The sequence below is a fragment of the Apodemus sylvaticus genome, chromosome 13 (genome assembly GCF_947179515.1).
Source record: "Apodemus sylvaticus chromosome 13, mApoSyl1.1, whole genome shotgun sequence".
Taxonomy (NCBI): Eukaryota; Metazoa; Chordata; class Mammalia; order Rodentia; family Muridae; genus Apodemus; species Apodemus sylvaticus.
In genome coordinates, this window is record NC_067484.1 from 562832 (window position 1) to 580407 (window position 17576).

The 17576-nt window shown below is 36.5% G+C and overlaps 1 protein-coding gene across 4 annotated transcripts in view; it reads left to right on the top strand.

Annotated features, from left to right (window-relative positions):
* LOC127663977 (ubiquitin-conjugating enzyme E2 pex4-like) overlaps positions 1 to 17576 on the top strand; it is a 113802-nt gene that overhangs the window by 74648 nt on the left and 21578 nt on the right. For all 4 annotated transcript variants that reach the window (XM_052155828.1, XM_052155830.1, XM_052155831.1 and 1 more), the window contains 2 exons: positions 5520 to 5622; positions 15573 to 15670. In XM_052155828.1, coding sequence (XP_052011788.1) covers positions 5520 to 5622; positions 15573 to 15670 — 201 coding nt within the window. The remainder of the gene's footprint in view (positions 1 to 5519; positions 5623 to 15572; positions 15671 to 17576) is intronic.

Consider the following 17576-nt stretch of genomic DNA (forward strand, 5'->3'; position numbering starts at 1 on the left):
CCTGGAACTCACTCTACTGTAGACCAGGCTGGCCTTAAACTCAGAAATCCGCCTGCCTCTGCCTCCCAAGTGCTAGGATTACAGGTGTGCACCACCACGCCCCGTTTTATATTTGACTCTTACTATGAGCTTTGAACAGGTTCAGTTTTGCTACATGAGATTACCTCAAAAATAATGACTTTTATCTTTTAAAGATTTATTTGGCTTATTCATTTTACATAGAAATTTTAAAAAATGTAGAAAAAGTAATAAAGTGACATTTGTGAAACTTTTCAGCTTAATGTATTTTTATTTTTTAAGCCAGAGGACAATCTTGCTTTAAAAGAAAAAAAGCAAAACAAGACCCAAAAACCCAGAGAAGGCAAACTTTAAATTTCTGCAGCTTCTTAAAGTAGGAAGATAAAAAGGAGGAAGAAGAAACTATGTCTTTTGAGTTAGGAAAAGTTAAATTTGTTTGAGTAATTCAGAAAATTGGGCATGTTCAACTTAGCCATACCCAGGGGCTCCATAAACAATCGCATAACTGGAGTTTTTTAGAGAGAGATGTTATTTGATAACATAATTATTATTTCAATATTTGATAATAGAGTTCAAGGTTCTTCTGCTTTCTTTGGTTTTCAAAATAATGTATTGCTTGCTCAGAGTGGGCAAAGAATTGGATGATGAGATGGCTCTGTGGAAAAGATGTTGTTACCAAGCCTGCTGACCTGAGATTGATTCTTTACATGGTTGAAGAAGTATATCCCTCCCTCCCATCCTTTTTTCTCTGTAGCTTTGGCTGTCCTGGAACACATTCTATACACCAGGCTAGCCTTGATCTCACAGATATCTGTCTGCCTCTGCCTCCTGAGTGCTGGCATTAAGCCAGCTGTGGGATAAGACCCAAATCAAAATGACAAAATGGTTTACTAGCACCTAATTATAACAGCCATGGCTGGTTAGTTTTGTGTGTGTATGTTAGTTACTCATGTATTGAAATACATTTGTCTATCCTTCACGGTTATTATTCATACTAATACTCAACTCATAACATTTTTAGCCAGTGGGGCTTCTAACTGATAGCTTTTGTTTTATTGAGTATTGAGAAGAGCCTAACACATTTATTTTTTCGTTATGCCTCAGACTTAGAATCTGTCATTTCTTCACAAAACCCTGCTTCACTGTAAGCTGTAAATTTGTATTAGAAGACCATATTGTGGATATTAGGAATGTTCATCATACTGAGATGACTGTTTCTCTGAACCTTTTCTGGTGTATAATCCTAGTTTTTAAAAAAACACTTTATGAATTTGTATTGATCCTAATAATTCATGTTTGTTCACTTTTCATATGCTCTCATCTTTTTAGAGACATGTCTGACAGGATCTTCTTTTCCCACCCTCCAAAAGCTGAAATCAGAGAGTATACACTATTATGCTTACTCTTAGTTTTTGTGGATTCATGCCTCTCCCCCTGCCCCAAATTAGTTGATTATTTCTCAGAGCGAGGTCTGATTCTATAGCCTGGGCTGCAAGGGAAGATCCTATTTAAAACTACAGCAGCAATAACCACAACCATTACAGTGTCATATGTCTGTAGTCTTAGCAAAGAGGCTAAAGGGTAAGGCCAGCCAGTTTACATTCAAATTTCAGGCCCACTAAGACAAAATCGTGTCTTAAAAAAAAAAAAAAAACCTGAAAAATCAACCAAATAAAACTACTTGATTGCATGAATTTCATTTGCTCGTGGCTATGGCTACTGTAATTTTTCTATCTATCGAAACCTTAGAGAAACAATTTCCACTTGCATTTTTCCACCTTAACCTTGTTAGTGTTGTTCTAGTTATCTTTACTGGTTATGCTGAAGACGGTTTTGGCTCTCTTTTTTGAACCCAATGGCCTTAATTGAGATAGCATTTCCATGCTGTAGAAGAGTGAACTTATCATTGTTGGCTATTTACTCTGTTAAACATATTAGCTTCTTTGTTTTCCTGCTTTCCTCTCTGGCAAACACCCTGATATATTCTGAGGATGTCACTCAGTGGTAGAAGACTTGCCTAGTGTATGCAAGGTCCAAAGTACAGTCTATAACTCTGCAAAGACAGCCCCTCTCCCAACATATACAACATATATGTGCTGTAGAAATTTAACATTAAGTAAGTTTCCCCCTTTCAAATAAGTATCTCATCTTGTGTTTCCTATTTTAATACATTTGTGTCATTTTAAGAACTAAGATGAGATATACTATGTTCAAATGTAATAAACAACATATATACAAATAATAGTAGATAAACATATCTATGTTCACAGTATTATACAACCATTAACCTTTTCTAGTTTCAAAACCATTTCACCACTTCATCAAGTATCTTCAGTGTTTGTGTTATTTGTAAGTATGTACCAACATGCCTAGCATGGTTTTTAAAGAATGACTGCTTTCTTTTTAACTATGTATACATTTGTGTCTGTATATGGGTTTGTGCATTTGAGGCCAGAAGATGGCATCGTCTCCCCTAGAGCTGGAGTTACACCTAATATGGGTATTGGGAATCAAACTCAAGTTCTCTGCAACTGCTATATCATCTTTTTCTTTTTTTCTTTTCCTCTCTTTTCCTTTCTTTCTTTCTTTTCTTTTTTTTAGATTTATTTATTTATTTTATGTATATGAGTACAATGTAATTGTCTTCAGATACCAGAAGAGGGCATCGGATCCTATAATAGGTGGTTGTGAGCCACCATATGGTTGCTGGGAATTGAACTCAGGACATCTGGAAGAGCAGTCAGTGCTCTTAAATAACGAACCATCTCTCAAGCTCCCTGGTATATCATCTTTTAAGCTCTGAGCCATCTATCCAACTTTTTTTTTTTTTTTTTTGGTTTTTTGAGACAGGGTTTCTCTGTGTAGTCCTGGCTGTCCTGTAACTCACTCTGTAGACCAGGCTGGCCTCGAACTCAGAAATCCACCTGCCTCTGCCTCCCAAGTGCTGGGATTACAGGCGTGCAACACCACGCCCGGCTATCTATCCAACTTCTAAAACTGGTTTTTGAACATTTAAATCTCCCAAGCTCGCCCTACTTTTTGAAAATGTATTAAGAACAAATACATTCCAATTCTTCCAAGGGTTATCATTGCTCCATGTATGAAGTTGAAACTTAACATGGCTAACAAAAGCCTTTACTTTCCAGTTTTTGTCATTTTGTCTTGTTTCATTTATGACTCTTTGTTCAGTATAGGCCCAGTTCTTCATTGTAGATATTCTATAAATCTTTCTCTTTCCCTTTCTCCCTCCAAGGCAGGGTCTCATTATTAGTCACGGTCATTTTGCAACTTAACCCACCTCTACTTCCCATGTTCTGGAATAAAATGTGTGTGTCCCTCTGTGCTGCACCCCCTTCCCCCTTTTTAAACTTTTGAGACTAGACATCACAATATAGACTTGGCTGGCCTCAGAGTTGTGGTGCTCTTCCTGCCTTTTTTTTTTTAAAGCTATTAAAGATTGTTATATGCCCTTCTTTTGTACTTCTTTAACCCCTATTCCTTGTACTACTTTTAGGTTACCTATTTCACATTGTCCTTACTTATATATTTTTCTGGAACAATGAACCCATGATAGTCAAATGCTAGGTAATACAATACAGGCTGCAGCTATAATGAATAGGATTTTTAACAGAAGTCAAGATTATTTAATAAATTATTTTTAAAAAGGTTTCAAAGATAGGAGGGTAGTTCTTGAGCTAGACCTCAAAGGAACCATTCCCATCAATACTAAAGTGTGTATGTGTATCCTTTTTTAGTAGCTAGCAACATAGTTGGGATTCAGTGAAAGGTATATGATTATAAACATAATAAGTTTAAAATGCAAATCATATCTTAATGGTATTTTAAAATACAGATTTTATCTGCTTGCTTTGCTTATTAGATTTATTAAATCTGTGTTCAAAATCCATGAAAAGAAGTTCTTTGTGTTAAAATACAATTTAATTCTTTATTTTTATCATTTTGTTGTTGTTGTCTGCATGTTGTGATGTACACTAATTACTTTATTGTTAGTTGGACAAAATAATTGATCAAAACAGCTTTAAGAAGAATTGTTTATGGTTCATCAATTATTTAGTTCGTCATGCTTGGGAAGGTATGATAGCTGCAATGTGACAGCAGTAAAATGATGGGAGTGGGTATGAGTCTTGTATTCTGTTTCACAATCCTTTTAGAATAGTTCCAACCACATTCCAAATTAAACTGTTTTAGAAGCACCCTCAGACATGCACAAGAGGTGTGTCTCCCAAGTAATTTCAAATTCCAGTAGATTGACAAATGAAGATGGACCTAATAGCCCTATATGAAGTTGTAATTGTTGAACTAAAACCACCTTTGATTGCTCAAAGTTATGGAGTTAGTGCTTCCATAGTTACCAGTACACTGTTTGGCATTTTATAGTACTCTGTGTTGTATTATATTTGCTTTCATGATTAGATGGCTTATCTTGATGATGGGCAAGTACTGTATGAGAATCATGTACTCATTTAGATTTCTGGCAAGTCCTTTCTGAACTGCTCTTAAACATGTTTTGTCCTTACTCACTGCCCTGTTTGAACCAGTCAGTCCTCAGCTCTCTTGACAAAATAATAACTTTTCTGGTGATTGTTGTGTATACTTACTATCATGATTCTTATCCTGCCTTCAAAGATGAAAGTATATTAAAATTATCAAATTATATAGTATACCTATTATATATACCTATTATATAGGTATATATAGTATACCTCTAATGTCAGTTACACTTACTTAAGGCTATTTGAAAAACTCATGCGATCTGCCCATTACAAAGACATCCTTATTTTATTACGTCCATCTCTGTAAACTCTTAAGGTTATACTCTTCCTAACCTGTTGTTTGATGATCCTTTGTTGGCCTTTGTTTTTCTACCTTACTAGTTCTTTGTCTCGATTCTTAATTTTCTGCCCTCATCATCTATTCTTCATGGCAGAACACTGTTTAGAAGAGAAGAATCTTATGATACCATCACTATTTCTGTAGGCACCAGCTATTCTTAGAAAGCTATTCCTGTTGCATAGTTGAATGTACCTCAAGGCATCATGGCAATCAGACAGATGTTAATGTAAGTAAGAGTTGAAAAAACTTGACAATTCTGATGTAAAAGAGCTTTTGGTTGTTTTTTAAGGATTTGTCTTAAAGGCTATAGAAAACTTGCCATTTCTGATTTGATTTGACTTTTGATTTTCTTTCAACTAAAATCTCTTGTGAGAATCAGCCTTATTTGCATTTTGATTGCCTCTCATAAAACCTACCCAGAATGCTAAGAGCTTTGGTTGAATCCCAAGGTAGATGTAGGAAGACAGAACAATTCCATCTGGATAGGTTAATATACCCATGGCTTCCTTGTTGTATGGAAATGTTATAGTTATGAAGCAGCATTTTAATAGTTTTCATAGTTTATAGCTTATTCATGGTCATTCTTTAATTTACCTGTTGGAGAAAAACTGTTTTAAAGTTTTTATTGAAATTTTCTTTTTCCACAGAACTCAACAAAAATCCAGTGGAAGGCTTTTTAGCAGGTTTAATAGACGACAATGATCTCTATTGTTGGGAAGTCCTTATTATTGGTCCTCCAGATACACTTTAGTAAGTATACTGGAACTGACATCTTCACTCCTTCAACTAAAATTAAAACTTAATTTTGAAAATTGAAAAAAATTCTAAAGTAGCAAGCAAAATGGTTATAGCGAGTATCATTTAAATGTGATCATGTGCAGAGCCCTTGTGATATGCTTGAAGCTCTAATGTCTAAAACATGTTTTTAAAAAGATAGCTTCAGAAATTTAAGCTATCTTGCTGCTGGAATAAATATGTTATGAAAAGCTTTTTCTAGTGAGGTTATATGTAACACACACACACACACATACACACACACACACAGGGTTTTTCTGTGTAGCCCTGGCTGTCCTGGAACTTTCTCTGTAGACCAGATTGACCTCAGAATCAGAGATCTGCATGGTTCTGCCCCCTGAATCCTGGGATTTAAGATTGTGCTGTGTGCTACTATTGCCTGACTGTAAATAATTTACACACACACACACACACACACACACACACACCTTCTATAATTTAGGATATTAATTTTTGTAAGCTTGGAGGAGAAGAGAAAATTTCATCTCTAATTATATATTTATGTGTGCTTCTGTGAGATTATGTTCATGTGAATGAAGGTGCACTAGGAGGCCATAGCTGTTGGATCCCCTGGAGCTGGAGTAACACCTGATTATAAACTGTTTGATATGAGTATTAAGATCAAATTCAAATCCTTTAGAGGCTCTTAACCTCTGAGCCATTGCTCCAGCCAAAAGAGAAAAAAGTCCTATGCAATTTAGAGAAATTTCTCAGTAGTTAAGAGTACTGAGGTCCTAGGTTCAATTCCCTATGGAAATGATTTTCCTTCTCATGTTTACCATGCCTTGACCCCAAAGGAAACACCATAATTAAGGATGACAGTTTTACTATTTTTTTTAACACCACTTTTTAAAAATAATTTATTTTTCTTTTATGTTCATTAGTGTTTTGACTTCATGTAGGTCTGTGTGAGGGTGTTTGATCTCCTGGAACTGGAATTATAGACAAGTGTGAGCTGCCATGTGGGCTCTGGGACTTGAACCCAGGTCCCCTGGAAGAGCAGCCAGTGCTCTTAACTGCTTAGCTACCTCTCCAGCCCCAGTTTTACTGTTCTTAATGCCTTATTTATTAAAGAATAAGACTGCAATTTTTTTCTTTTTAAAAACAGCTCCTTTTTATGTAATTAAATCAATTAATATCTATGTGTATGGTGTTTTGCATGCATATATATTCACTGTGTTTGTCTGGTATCTGAGGAGGTGGATGGCATGGGAACCTCTAGAACTGTACTGTGACCTGTCCACCAATAGGTGCTGGGAATTGAACCTAGGGCCTCTGGAAGAACAGCCAGTACTCTTAACTGATGAGACATCTCTCTGGCCCTGAGATTTTTACATAGAATGTATTCTGTATATCTGTGTTTTACGACTTAAGGGAACTTTCAAGGTCTATTTTAATAATTTTATAACCTGGTCTTCACAGAGTATAGTTTATAAGACTATATTTTGTTAGTTTAGTGTTAGGACATAAAATAACTTACTAACTGACTACCAGTTGTTGAAAATGAGGCGAATGAGCTAGAGAATGATAACAGATCTTTACATCTGCAATTCTTTGGGACTGCACTTCCTTCTTGCAAGTCCTTCCCCCTAGCCCTCAAGTAGCTGTTTGAATATATATATAATATATATATATATTCAAAAAGTGGATATATATAAAAAGAAGGGCTAGTGAAGATGACTCAATAAATGTTTGCTATAGAAATGTGATGACAATTCCCAGAACCCATGTAAAAAAGTGTAATGTAGTAGCCTGTGTTTGTGATCCCAACACCCCTGTTGTAAGATGAGAGATAGAAATAGGAGAATTAACCCAGTTATCTTGGAGTAGACATTTGGCAGAAATGAGAGAAGCTCCCTCAAAAATAAGGTGGAAAAAGAGAGGAAAAAGTTAAAGCAATGTGGGAGTTCATGTTTTACACAGTGGGCAAAGAGTGGTTCATATTTGTTATAGTTTTTAGCAGTCATTGTTGCTCATATGTTTCTGTTTTGTTTTTGTTTTTGTTTTTGGATTTGGTTTTTTGAAACAGGTTTCTCTGTGTAGCCCTAGCTGTCCTGGAAATCACTCTGTAGACCAGGCTGGCCTTGAACTCAGAAATCCGCCTGCCTCTGCCTCCCAAGTGCTGGGATTAAAAGCTTGCGCCACCACTGCCCGGCTTCATATGTTTCTTTGAAAACAAGATATGTTTCTTTTAAAATTGATATATTTGCATCCATCAGTTTTGCCAGTTGATTTAGGTGAATATGGTCATGGCATGGCATTAGGATTCTTTCATAGCTGTCAGTAGCCACCGGAAACCAGTTTAGAGATAACTCCCTCACAATCACATTGTTATTTGAGGTAAATTTTATAAATTTTGCAAATCATACTATGTAAGTAACCTGGTCTATGATCCTAACACAGTTCTGGTCTGTTCTTCATGTTTATTCTTCTGTGTTTAAAATAGTGTTTGGTTTTATTCCCTCCAGGCACAGTACCTCTAGGGGATACAGAGGAACATTTTGATGATAGGATTCCTTTACCCTTAGTGTAGCTATAAAATATTGAGAATTATTCTCCTAAACCAAGTTCTTATGGAACATTGTTTAGGAATCCAGGCTTAAAGCTTCAACTCTTAAGTGCTCACTGAATTTTTTATCCTTACATGCATTTGTGTCAAGTATTATTAGTTGATCAACAAATACACACACTTCTGGGTTTTTAAAAGATAGCTACTCGAGCATGTGCTGCAAACTTTTAATCCCAGCACCAGGCAGCAGGGCTCCATAGTGATACCCTGTCTCATATAAAGTCCATATAGTAAGACCATTTTAGTTAACAGCTCATTCTTTTTATTAACACCCCATTTTACTGCCCCATCCCCGTGCACGTGTGTGAGGCCAGGTTGGCCTCAAACTCAGAAATTTGCTGGCTTTTGTCTCTTGAGTGCAGGAATTAGAGGCATGTATAACTACTGCCCAGCTTATTTTTATTATCTATAATTATGTGCTCATGTTGTAGAAATTTTAAATCTCAATCCTGAGTTTCTACCCTCCTTTGATCATTCAGTTCCTGGATAAAAGACACACTCAAACTTTGTATTTGTAATAAGCCTTAATCAGCATTAAGAGCTGGGGGGATATCTATCCTCTATACTATTATTTCTGTTTCCCAGCCAATAGTCCTACTATATAATTTGCCATGTTTCTTCTGGGTTGCACTTAACTCTAACTGGCCATACAACATGGCCATTATTTCAAGATTAATCTAACTGGTGGCAGCTTCTCCTCCATTCACTTCCTTCTTTCCCTTTCTCAAGGTTTTCCTCTGACCTCCAGCCCTGCAATCCTAATCCCTGCCTATGTCTGTAGGCTGTGAGCATCTTTATTTACCAATGGGAAATAACTTGGGGCCCAGGTCACATAGCATCAATTGACTCTACTTTAGGACTCTCTGGTCTTTGGAGCAATGCTAATACTGGTCTTGAGGAACCAGTATTAGCACTAGAATACAAGCAATATCAAGCCAACCCAGTACATATACAGGTCTCTGTGTAGGTATGTGTATGTGAGTGGAGTTGCTTCTCAGAGGTTGAACTTGTAAGATCTCGTTGGAACTGTGCTTGTAGTGGTTGTGAGCCACCTGACTCCTCAAACAAATCAATGCTGTTAACTGCTGAACCATCTGCCATCTATTCAACTCTGGTTGTGGGTTATAAAATGTATTTCTCACTGTATGTTTCTAAAAGTGTTGGCTGTTGGTTTGTAATGTGAATAGCAGACATGTTTGTGGCAACTTTGAATGTACTAATGAGACACTGGCCACTTTATCCAGTGCTTTTCTGAAATCTGTAACTTTTGTTTAGGGAAGAAGAGACCGTGTGCCTGGGACAGGTCCTGAGAAAACAGCTAGAAAGGTGTCAGGACAAAGGACAGGGAAAGACTTTATAAATGGAAACTTTTTAAAATGTTACTTGTTGGGGGAGATAGGTACTAGGACAATTTTATTAGAGTTTGAAAGAAAAACCCGAGATCTGGCAAACTAAATCTTAATAGCTTCTTAGTAGAGGACAACGGAGGAGAGAAGGAGAAGACCCTGCCATTTAAACTGTCCACATAAGAGGTTAGTTTACATGGCTGTGGTGGAGGGTGGGAGGGAGCTTAGAAAAAGAGTAAGGAAGCACAAAATGTTGGGGAAAGGGCCAAGTGGTAAGGCAGTGGCTCTCAACCTGTGAGGCACAACCCCTTGTGGTGGTTGAATGACCCTTTCATAGAGGTCATATCAGATACCATCCTGCATATCATATTTACATTTATGATTCATAACAAAAGCAAAATTACAGTCATGAAGTAGCAGCAAAAAATTATTTTATTGTTGGAGGTCACCACAACATGAGGATTGCAACATTAGGAAGGTTAAGAACTACTGTGTTAGGGAAGTGTGTTTACAAAAGAAAGATAAAGGGCTGGAGAGATGGCTCAGCAGTTAAGAGCACTGACTGCTCTTGCAGAGGTCCTGAGTTCAATTCCCAGCAACTACATGGTGGTTCACCACCATCGTTAATGGGATTTGATGCTCTTTTCTGGTGTGTCTGAAGATAGCTGCAATGTACTCATATATAAAATAAATAAACCTTAAAAGAAGGGGTGGATGGGGGAACAGGGGGAGGGAAGAGGGCTTATGGGACTTTCGGGGAGTGGGGAGCCAGAAAAGGGGAAATCATTTGAAATGGAAGTAAAAAATATATCAAATAAAAAAAAAAGATAAAGAAGACAAGGAAAAGCAGACAGACTTAAATGACATTTACAAGGCTGTTAATTCTAAGTACTTTATAGTATGTTCTTAAAAAGCACTTATTGACTTAAGTGCAAGGAAGTGATCTTGTAGTTATTTCAATAATGTGAAGAGGATAGACTGATTGAAAATAAGTTGGCATGGATTTGAGTGGTATTTAAATCTCAGTGATAGTGGTCTGAGGTGTTAACTCAGAGAAAGTGTTATGCCAAAATTCTGTAAAAATATGGTATGCTGTTTTGTGATAGTATAACTAACCTTCACTTAATTACTAAAGGACACTCCACACTATTTACAGTCTGTGTAATCAGTGCCTAGTACATTTAAGTGTTACTTTAAGACTGATAGTTGCCAGGGCTGTTACAGAGAGAAACATCTTGAAAAACAAAACAAAAAGATTGATAGTTACTGAGTATTTATGTAGTGTGATGGCTTATATGCTTGTTCCAAGCAGTGGCACTATTAGGAGGTGTGGCCTTGTTGGAATAGGTGTGTCACTGTGGGTGTGAGCTTAAGACCCTCACCCTAGCTACCTGGAAGTCAGTCCTACTAGCTGCCTTCAGATGAAGATATATAACTGTCAGCTTCTCCTGTACCAGTGAGTATCTGGATTCCTGCTTTGATGACAATGGACTAACCTCTAAACTGTAAGCCAACCCCAATTAAATATTGCCTTTTATAAGACTTGCCTTGGTCGTGGTGTCTGTTCACAGTAGTAAAACCCTAAGACATGTAGTTATTTTACCCATCTTCACCTAGCATAATGTTTTTAAAATCTGTATCCAATATTGAATTTTTCTAGTGCTGCCAAGAATAGATTTTCTTAGCCAGGTTTGGTGATGCATGGCTTTAATCCCAGCATTTGGGAGGAGGCAGAGACAAGCTGATCTTTGAATTTGAGGCCAGCCTAGTCTATAGAGAGAATTCTAGGACAGTCAGTGCTACAGAGAGAAACCCTATCTTGACCCAAACCGCTTCCTCCAAGTAACTTTTCTTATGTGTATAACATTTGGAAAGAAAGGACCAAGCTCTTTAGGCAAGTGCTGGACCACTGACAGATTCTGAACCCCAAAATAGAGTTTTTTGTTTTTGTTTTTGTTTTTAATTGAAAGGGGGGTCTTGATATGTAGTTTGGGTTACTTTAAATTCAGTAGGCCTTCTGCCTCATACTTTCCAATGCTAGATTATAGGCATGTGCCATACCCAGTTAAGACTTTTGTGATTTAATTTACAAAAATAACAAAAGGAGGTTTTGTGCCAGAAATATGACCTTGGTTTTCAAATGTTCAGCAGTTGGTTATATAATTCCTTAACATCATGTTAATTGTTCCAATACTTTCTACATGGAGAAATATTTTTACTTCACTGCTACTTCAATGTCTTTTTTCGTCCCCATAGTCAAATCTTTTTATGTGTGAACAATAATAAATACAGTCTGTCTGTCTACTTTGTGATTTTTACCTATGAGTTTTTTAGTTCCTCTGTCCTAACTTGACACTGAAATTTTGTATACTCACAAATTGGCTGCCACTAAGCCAGGTGGGTTTTTTTTTTAATTTTTAATTTATTAATTGTTTTATTTATTTATTTATTTATTTATTTATTTATTTATTTATTTATGTAAGGTGGTTTTTTTGGGGAGTGGGTAAAGTGAGGTAGAAGAGGAACAGGTAGATGATCCTTAGGTAAAGTAGAGGATAAGTGAATCCATTTAAAAAAAACATTTGAGAACTAGCGTAATTATTAGAAAAACATCTGCCTTAAAATTTTTTAGGGCAACACTATTAAGTAAATTTGACAATTACTTATTTAATTACACAATTTAGAGGGGTAGTAGCTACTTTTTAGCATGAGAATTCCAGTCAGATATTGTGAAGCTTTTGAATGAATTAAATCAACCAAAATGAAGTGACCTGGGAGAAATGAGGTGCAGATATTTTGTAGAGACTTTTCTAATACCCCTTTACATATATTCTTGGCTCTTTTATGGATTTCTAGCTTTCTCAAATTCTGTCTGTCTACTTATTTTCTACTCTAATTTTAAAATGCTTATTTTTAAGACTAATTACTTTCTTTTTAATCCTTGATATCTGTGCTACCTTTTATGTTCATCCCTCCATGGGAAAAAAACAGCTTTTAAAAAAACTAAAAAGATTGTGTTCATGTGTCTGAATGAGTAATATAAACATCACATGGGTGCAGGTGCCCCTGGAGGCCTGAAGAAGGCACTGGATCCCTGAAATTGGAGGACCAGGCAGCTGTGAGCTGCCACATGCAGATGCTGAGAACTGAGCCTTTGCAAGAGTAGTAAGTGCTCTGTGTCATTCCTCCAGCCTTACATCGTTCCTTTTTCATGGTTATGCTTTATACTAGCTTTATTTTATTTTTTTTCACTTCTAGCTAATTTCTGATGACTTATTATTTGGAGGCCGGGTCTCATGTATCCAAGACTAGCCTTCAGTACCTTGCTATATATTAGAGGACCTCTGTTCCTAGTTGTCTTTCTGCTAGTCTCCTCCCATTGCCTCAGAAACTAGTTTTATTCCTTTTTTAGAGACCTTTATTTGTATTATGTACCACCCTCTTTTAATCCCCCACCCTTAAAATCAAGAGAAAAGATCTTTCTCAGGCTGATATGGTCTTTATTATTTGACTAGGCTGGCCTTGAACTTATGAGAATCACCTTGAGTTGCCAAGCATGCACAACCACACAGATTCTCCATATATAAATGTTAATTTTTTCACCAAATTATCCCCTTCATTGTGCGCTTTACCATTTTTCCATTTAATCTTTTATGAACTTTTTCTTACTGTTTTCATCAAGTGTGATTTTCTTTTCAGACTCTGAGCCCTCAGCTTACCTCCTTACTATTTGGAAATATTTGATATTAATAGCACGCCCTAGCTCCCCACTTCCCCTTTAATGTTTACCCTGTGCATGCAGTGCCTATGGAGTCCAGAAGAGGGCGGCTGATAGCCTTGGAATTAGAGTTACAGATGCTTGTCTCTGTGTGTGTTGGGAATTAAAGCCTGGTTTTCTGGAATATCAGCTATTTCCCTCAACTGCTAAATAATCTCAAACATTTTTTAAGCAGAAAAAAGTAATAAAAACCAGTATTTATAATTAAAATTTCAATCTGTACTGAAATGTGCAAAGCACAAAGTTAAAAGGATCCCATGTCTTATATCCTACAGTTGATAACTGTTACATGTAACGTGTTGTTCTTATTGTTATTATTGCTGTTATCATCATCATCATCATCATCATCATCATTTGATTTTGTTTTTGAGACAGGGTTTCACTATGTATCTTTGGCTGTCCTGGAACTCACTCTGGAAACCAGGCTGGCTTCCAACTCAGAGCCTGGCTTTTTTCTTTTGAGATAGGATCTCTGCCATTTTTTCTTTCCTATATTCTTTTTAAAGATTAATTTATGTTTATGAATGCACTGTAGCTGTTTTCACATATATCAGAGGACATCAGATCCCATTACAGATGGTTGTGAACCACCATGTGGAATTGAACTCAGGACCTCTGGAAGAGCAATCAATGAGTGCTCGAACTGCTGAACCATCTCTCCAGCCCCTCACTTTTTTTAGTATACATATATAGCAATATCTCTATTCATAATCCCGCACTACAATCCTCCAAGCTCATAACCACAGTGACTAGAGACTTCCCCCAAACTTGAAGGATGAAGAACAGCATTCTGTTGAGTGTTAACATTACACATGGGCTTAAACAGACCAGCAAATAGTCAGCATGATTGGAACCTGTGCTTGGAGAAAGGATTTCTAGTCTATTGCCTTAACCACTTGGCTGTGACCACAGCTGTGTTTCTATTTTTATGTCAGTGTACAAACATCTGTCCCCATCTTTTAAAAATTACTTGTTAGTGTGAGTGTGCATAATGTGTATGTGGGTATGTGCTCCACAGCATAGATAAAGAGGCCAGGTGACAAATTTGTAGAGTTTGTTCTTTCCATCCATCTTTAAGTAGGTTTTGGTGACAGAGCTCAGGTGTCAGGCTTGTGTATCAAGTGCCTTTATTTCCTGAACCATCTTATCAGTCTAATACACACCTTTTAGAGATTGGGTCTTGCTGTGTAGCCCAGGATGACCTTGAGCTAGATATCAGGTGCTAGAATTCCATGTGAATATCACCATTTAGTCAGTTTTGCTTCCTAAGGCTGACTTGATTTCTTTTAGCTGTATGGACAGTTAATTGTGAGTTGCCATTTGGGTGCTGGGAATCAAACCTATATCCTCTGCAAGAATAAGTACTCTTAACAATTGAATAATTTCTGTAGTCTCCAGTTAGCATTCACATAATTCATCTGCTCAGGGATTGCTATTCACAGTGGACTGGGTCCTCCCATGTCAGTCATCAGTCATGACAATCTTTCACAGACATTATCATAGGCAAATATGACCCAGAAAATTCTTTAATGGAAGTGTTCTCCTTTCAGGTGGTTCTAGGGTCAAGTAGATAATAAAAACTAACCAAGACACAAGCCATTTTCAGAGTGTTACTGGGTAGTACATTAGATAGTACAGACAGAGTATCAATATTGCAGCATTTCCATTCTGGAAAGTTAGTAATATAAAACCTCTCTGGGAGACGTTTTTATTTATTACTGTCCTTCTAATGAAGTTTTAATATATGATGAAATGAACAAACGAGATAAATAGAAGTATGGCAATCTGATACCAGAAAGGGAAAGCACAAAATATATGCCTAAACTTTAAGATGAGAAAGAGGTCTGGGTATGACCAGAGCATAGAAGAAAGATTATTTGAAACCAATATAGAAAATTCAGCAAATTGAATCATGTAGACAAGATTAAACTTCCTGAATTTCATTTGAAGACATATACTGAAAAGACTTTTACCATATTACCAATAATCTGATCTGGAAACCTCTGTTTCCTTTTAGTTTTACTAATTACCTGAGAGTCTGGCAAAGCAGAACTTATAGTAGTTTATTAAATTGTGTATTTGTATTTAGGAAACTAGTATTTTTGTCTACCTTTTTTGTTGGCTTATCATCTGTACCCTTTTATTTGTCTGATTGAGTACTTATAAAGAATAACTTAAATTCATGAACCTGGTTTTTCTTTTATTTTTTCAGTGAAGGTGGTGTTTTTAAGGCTTATCTCATTTTCCCAAAAGATTATCCCCTCTGGCCTTCTAAAATGAAATTCATTACAGATATTTGGCCCCCAAATGGTAAGTTTTCTAATTTTATTTTCACATTTGCAAGTTAAATATCTGTCACTAAAGATTTCACAACTATCTCAGTAAAAGCGCTAAGTGATTTTATGTTTTTTTTTTTTTTGTGCATATGGTCTTGTAATTGACTCTAAATGCAAAGGTTCTTAGGTTCTTTCCTTCCTTCCTTTCCTTTCCTTTCCTTTCCCTTTCCCTTTCCCTTTCCCTTTCCCTTTCCCTTTCCCTTTCCCTTTCCCTTTCCCTTTCCCTTTCCCTTTCCCTTTCCCTTTCCCTTTCCCTTTCCCTTTCCCTTTCCCTTTCCCTTTCCCTTTCCCTTTCCCTTTCCCTTTCCCTTTCCCTTTCCCTTTCCCTTTCCCTTTCCCCTTCCCTTCCCTTTTCTTCCCTTTTCTTCCCTTTTCTTTCTTTTTTCTTAGTTTTCTGCTTTGTTTGGAGATGAGGAGTAGCAGGTTTGAGTTCCAGATCAGCATGGACCTCACTATGTAGCTAAAGTTTGCCTTGAACTTTTGGTAATCTTTGTGTCTTAAGTTGCCAATTGGTCGGCTTACAGGCAAGAGCCGCTACCACACTCTGGGAGTGTTTACCTAGCATGCACAAAATCTTAGATTTGCTCTTCAACATTGCATAAAATGTATGTGGTGATGATGCAAACATGTACTCTTCTAGCTATATAACAAAGAAAGTTGTAAAGGTGTATCCCAAAATCTTATAGATTGCAGAATTATTTATGTTAGCTAAAAAGTTATGGCTAAAAGTTAGCCATAATACTAGTGCCTATCAGTTGATGAAAGTAAAAGCAAAATACTGCATATACATATAATGAAACGTGATTTAATTTATAAAAGTGTTTGGTATGATTTGGTAACAAAAAAGTGAAACCAGATGTCTTTGGTATCTGTCAGTGTCTGCCTTCACATGCACGGCCATACACAGGCATATGTTCATACATGGAAAATAAATATTTTTTCAAATTAACAAACAGATGGAAGCAATCATTTAATAATTCCACTTATGAAATTTCAAGAATATGCAACTCTGAAGAGTATATTCCTGGTTGTTTAGGACTGCTGGACAGCTTGAAGGGGAGAAGGGTCAATATAGATTATAAAAGAATTTGTGGGGGTGGTAATGACGACAAAAGTTCCTAAAAATGTGTGTGCTTTGGTTGTATAACTGAGAAGTGTACTATATAGAAACAATTGGATTGTATGCTTCAACTAGATGAATAATGTGTTGGGTGTTAAAGTTATTATGGGGATAGCTGGTAAAATTGTTCAGTGAGTTAAAGTTCTTGCCATGGAAGCCTAGTAATCTGAGTTTGATCCCTGGAATCCATATAGAGGTAGAGATCGCATTCCACTAAGTTATGCTCTGGCCTCTGCACATGGTCTGTGGCCTATGTGTTCATAGATACACACAATAATAATAATAAAATAATTTCCAAAAACACTACATGGCAAATAGTAATTTGTGTAGCTTAGATGTATTTCAGTTTAGACCTCTGTCTCTCTTCTGTTGTTGGTTTTTACTTGTTTGTCATTTTGGTTTAGTTTTTTTGTTTGTTTGTTTGTTTGGTTGATTGGTTCTTTTATTTTTGAGACAGGTTGTCACTGTAACATTGGCTGGCCTGAAATTATGTACGTAGATCAGGCTGGCGTTAAACTCAGAAATTATCCTGGTTTTGCCTGTCATGTGCTGGAATTAAAGATTTGTACTGTCATGCCTAGCTTTCATACAGGGTTTTCAAGTGGATTTAGTATTAGAAATAAATCCATTTGTAAAGAGCAATGAGATAAAAGGGAAAAAAATAACAGACAAAACATTGTATGGGGAATTAAGAGCATTTTGGCAAAATAAATGTAAATATTAAGTGTATAGCTAGCTATAGAGTTAATAATTAACATCT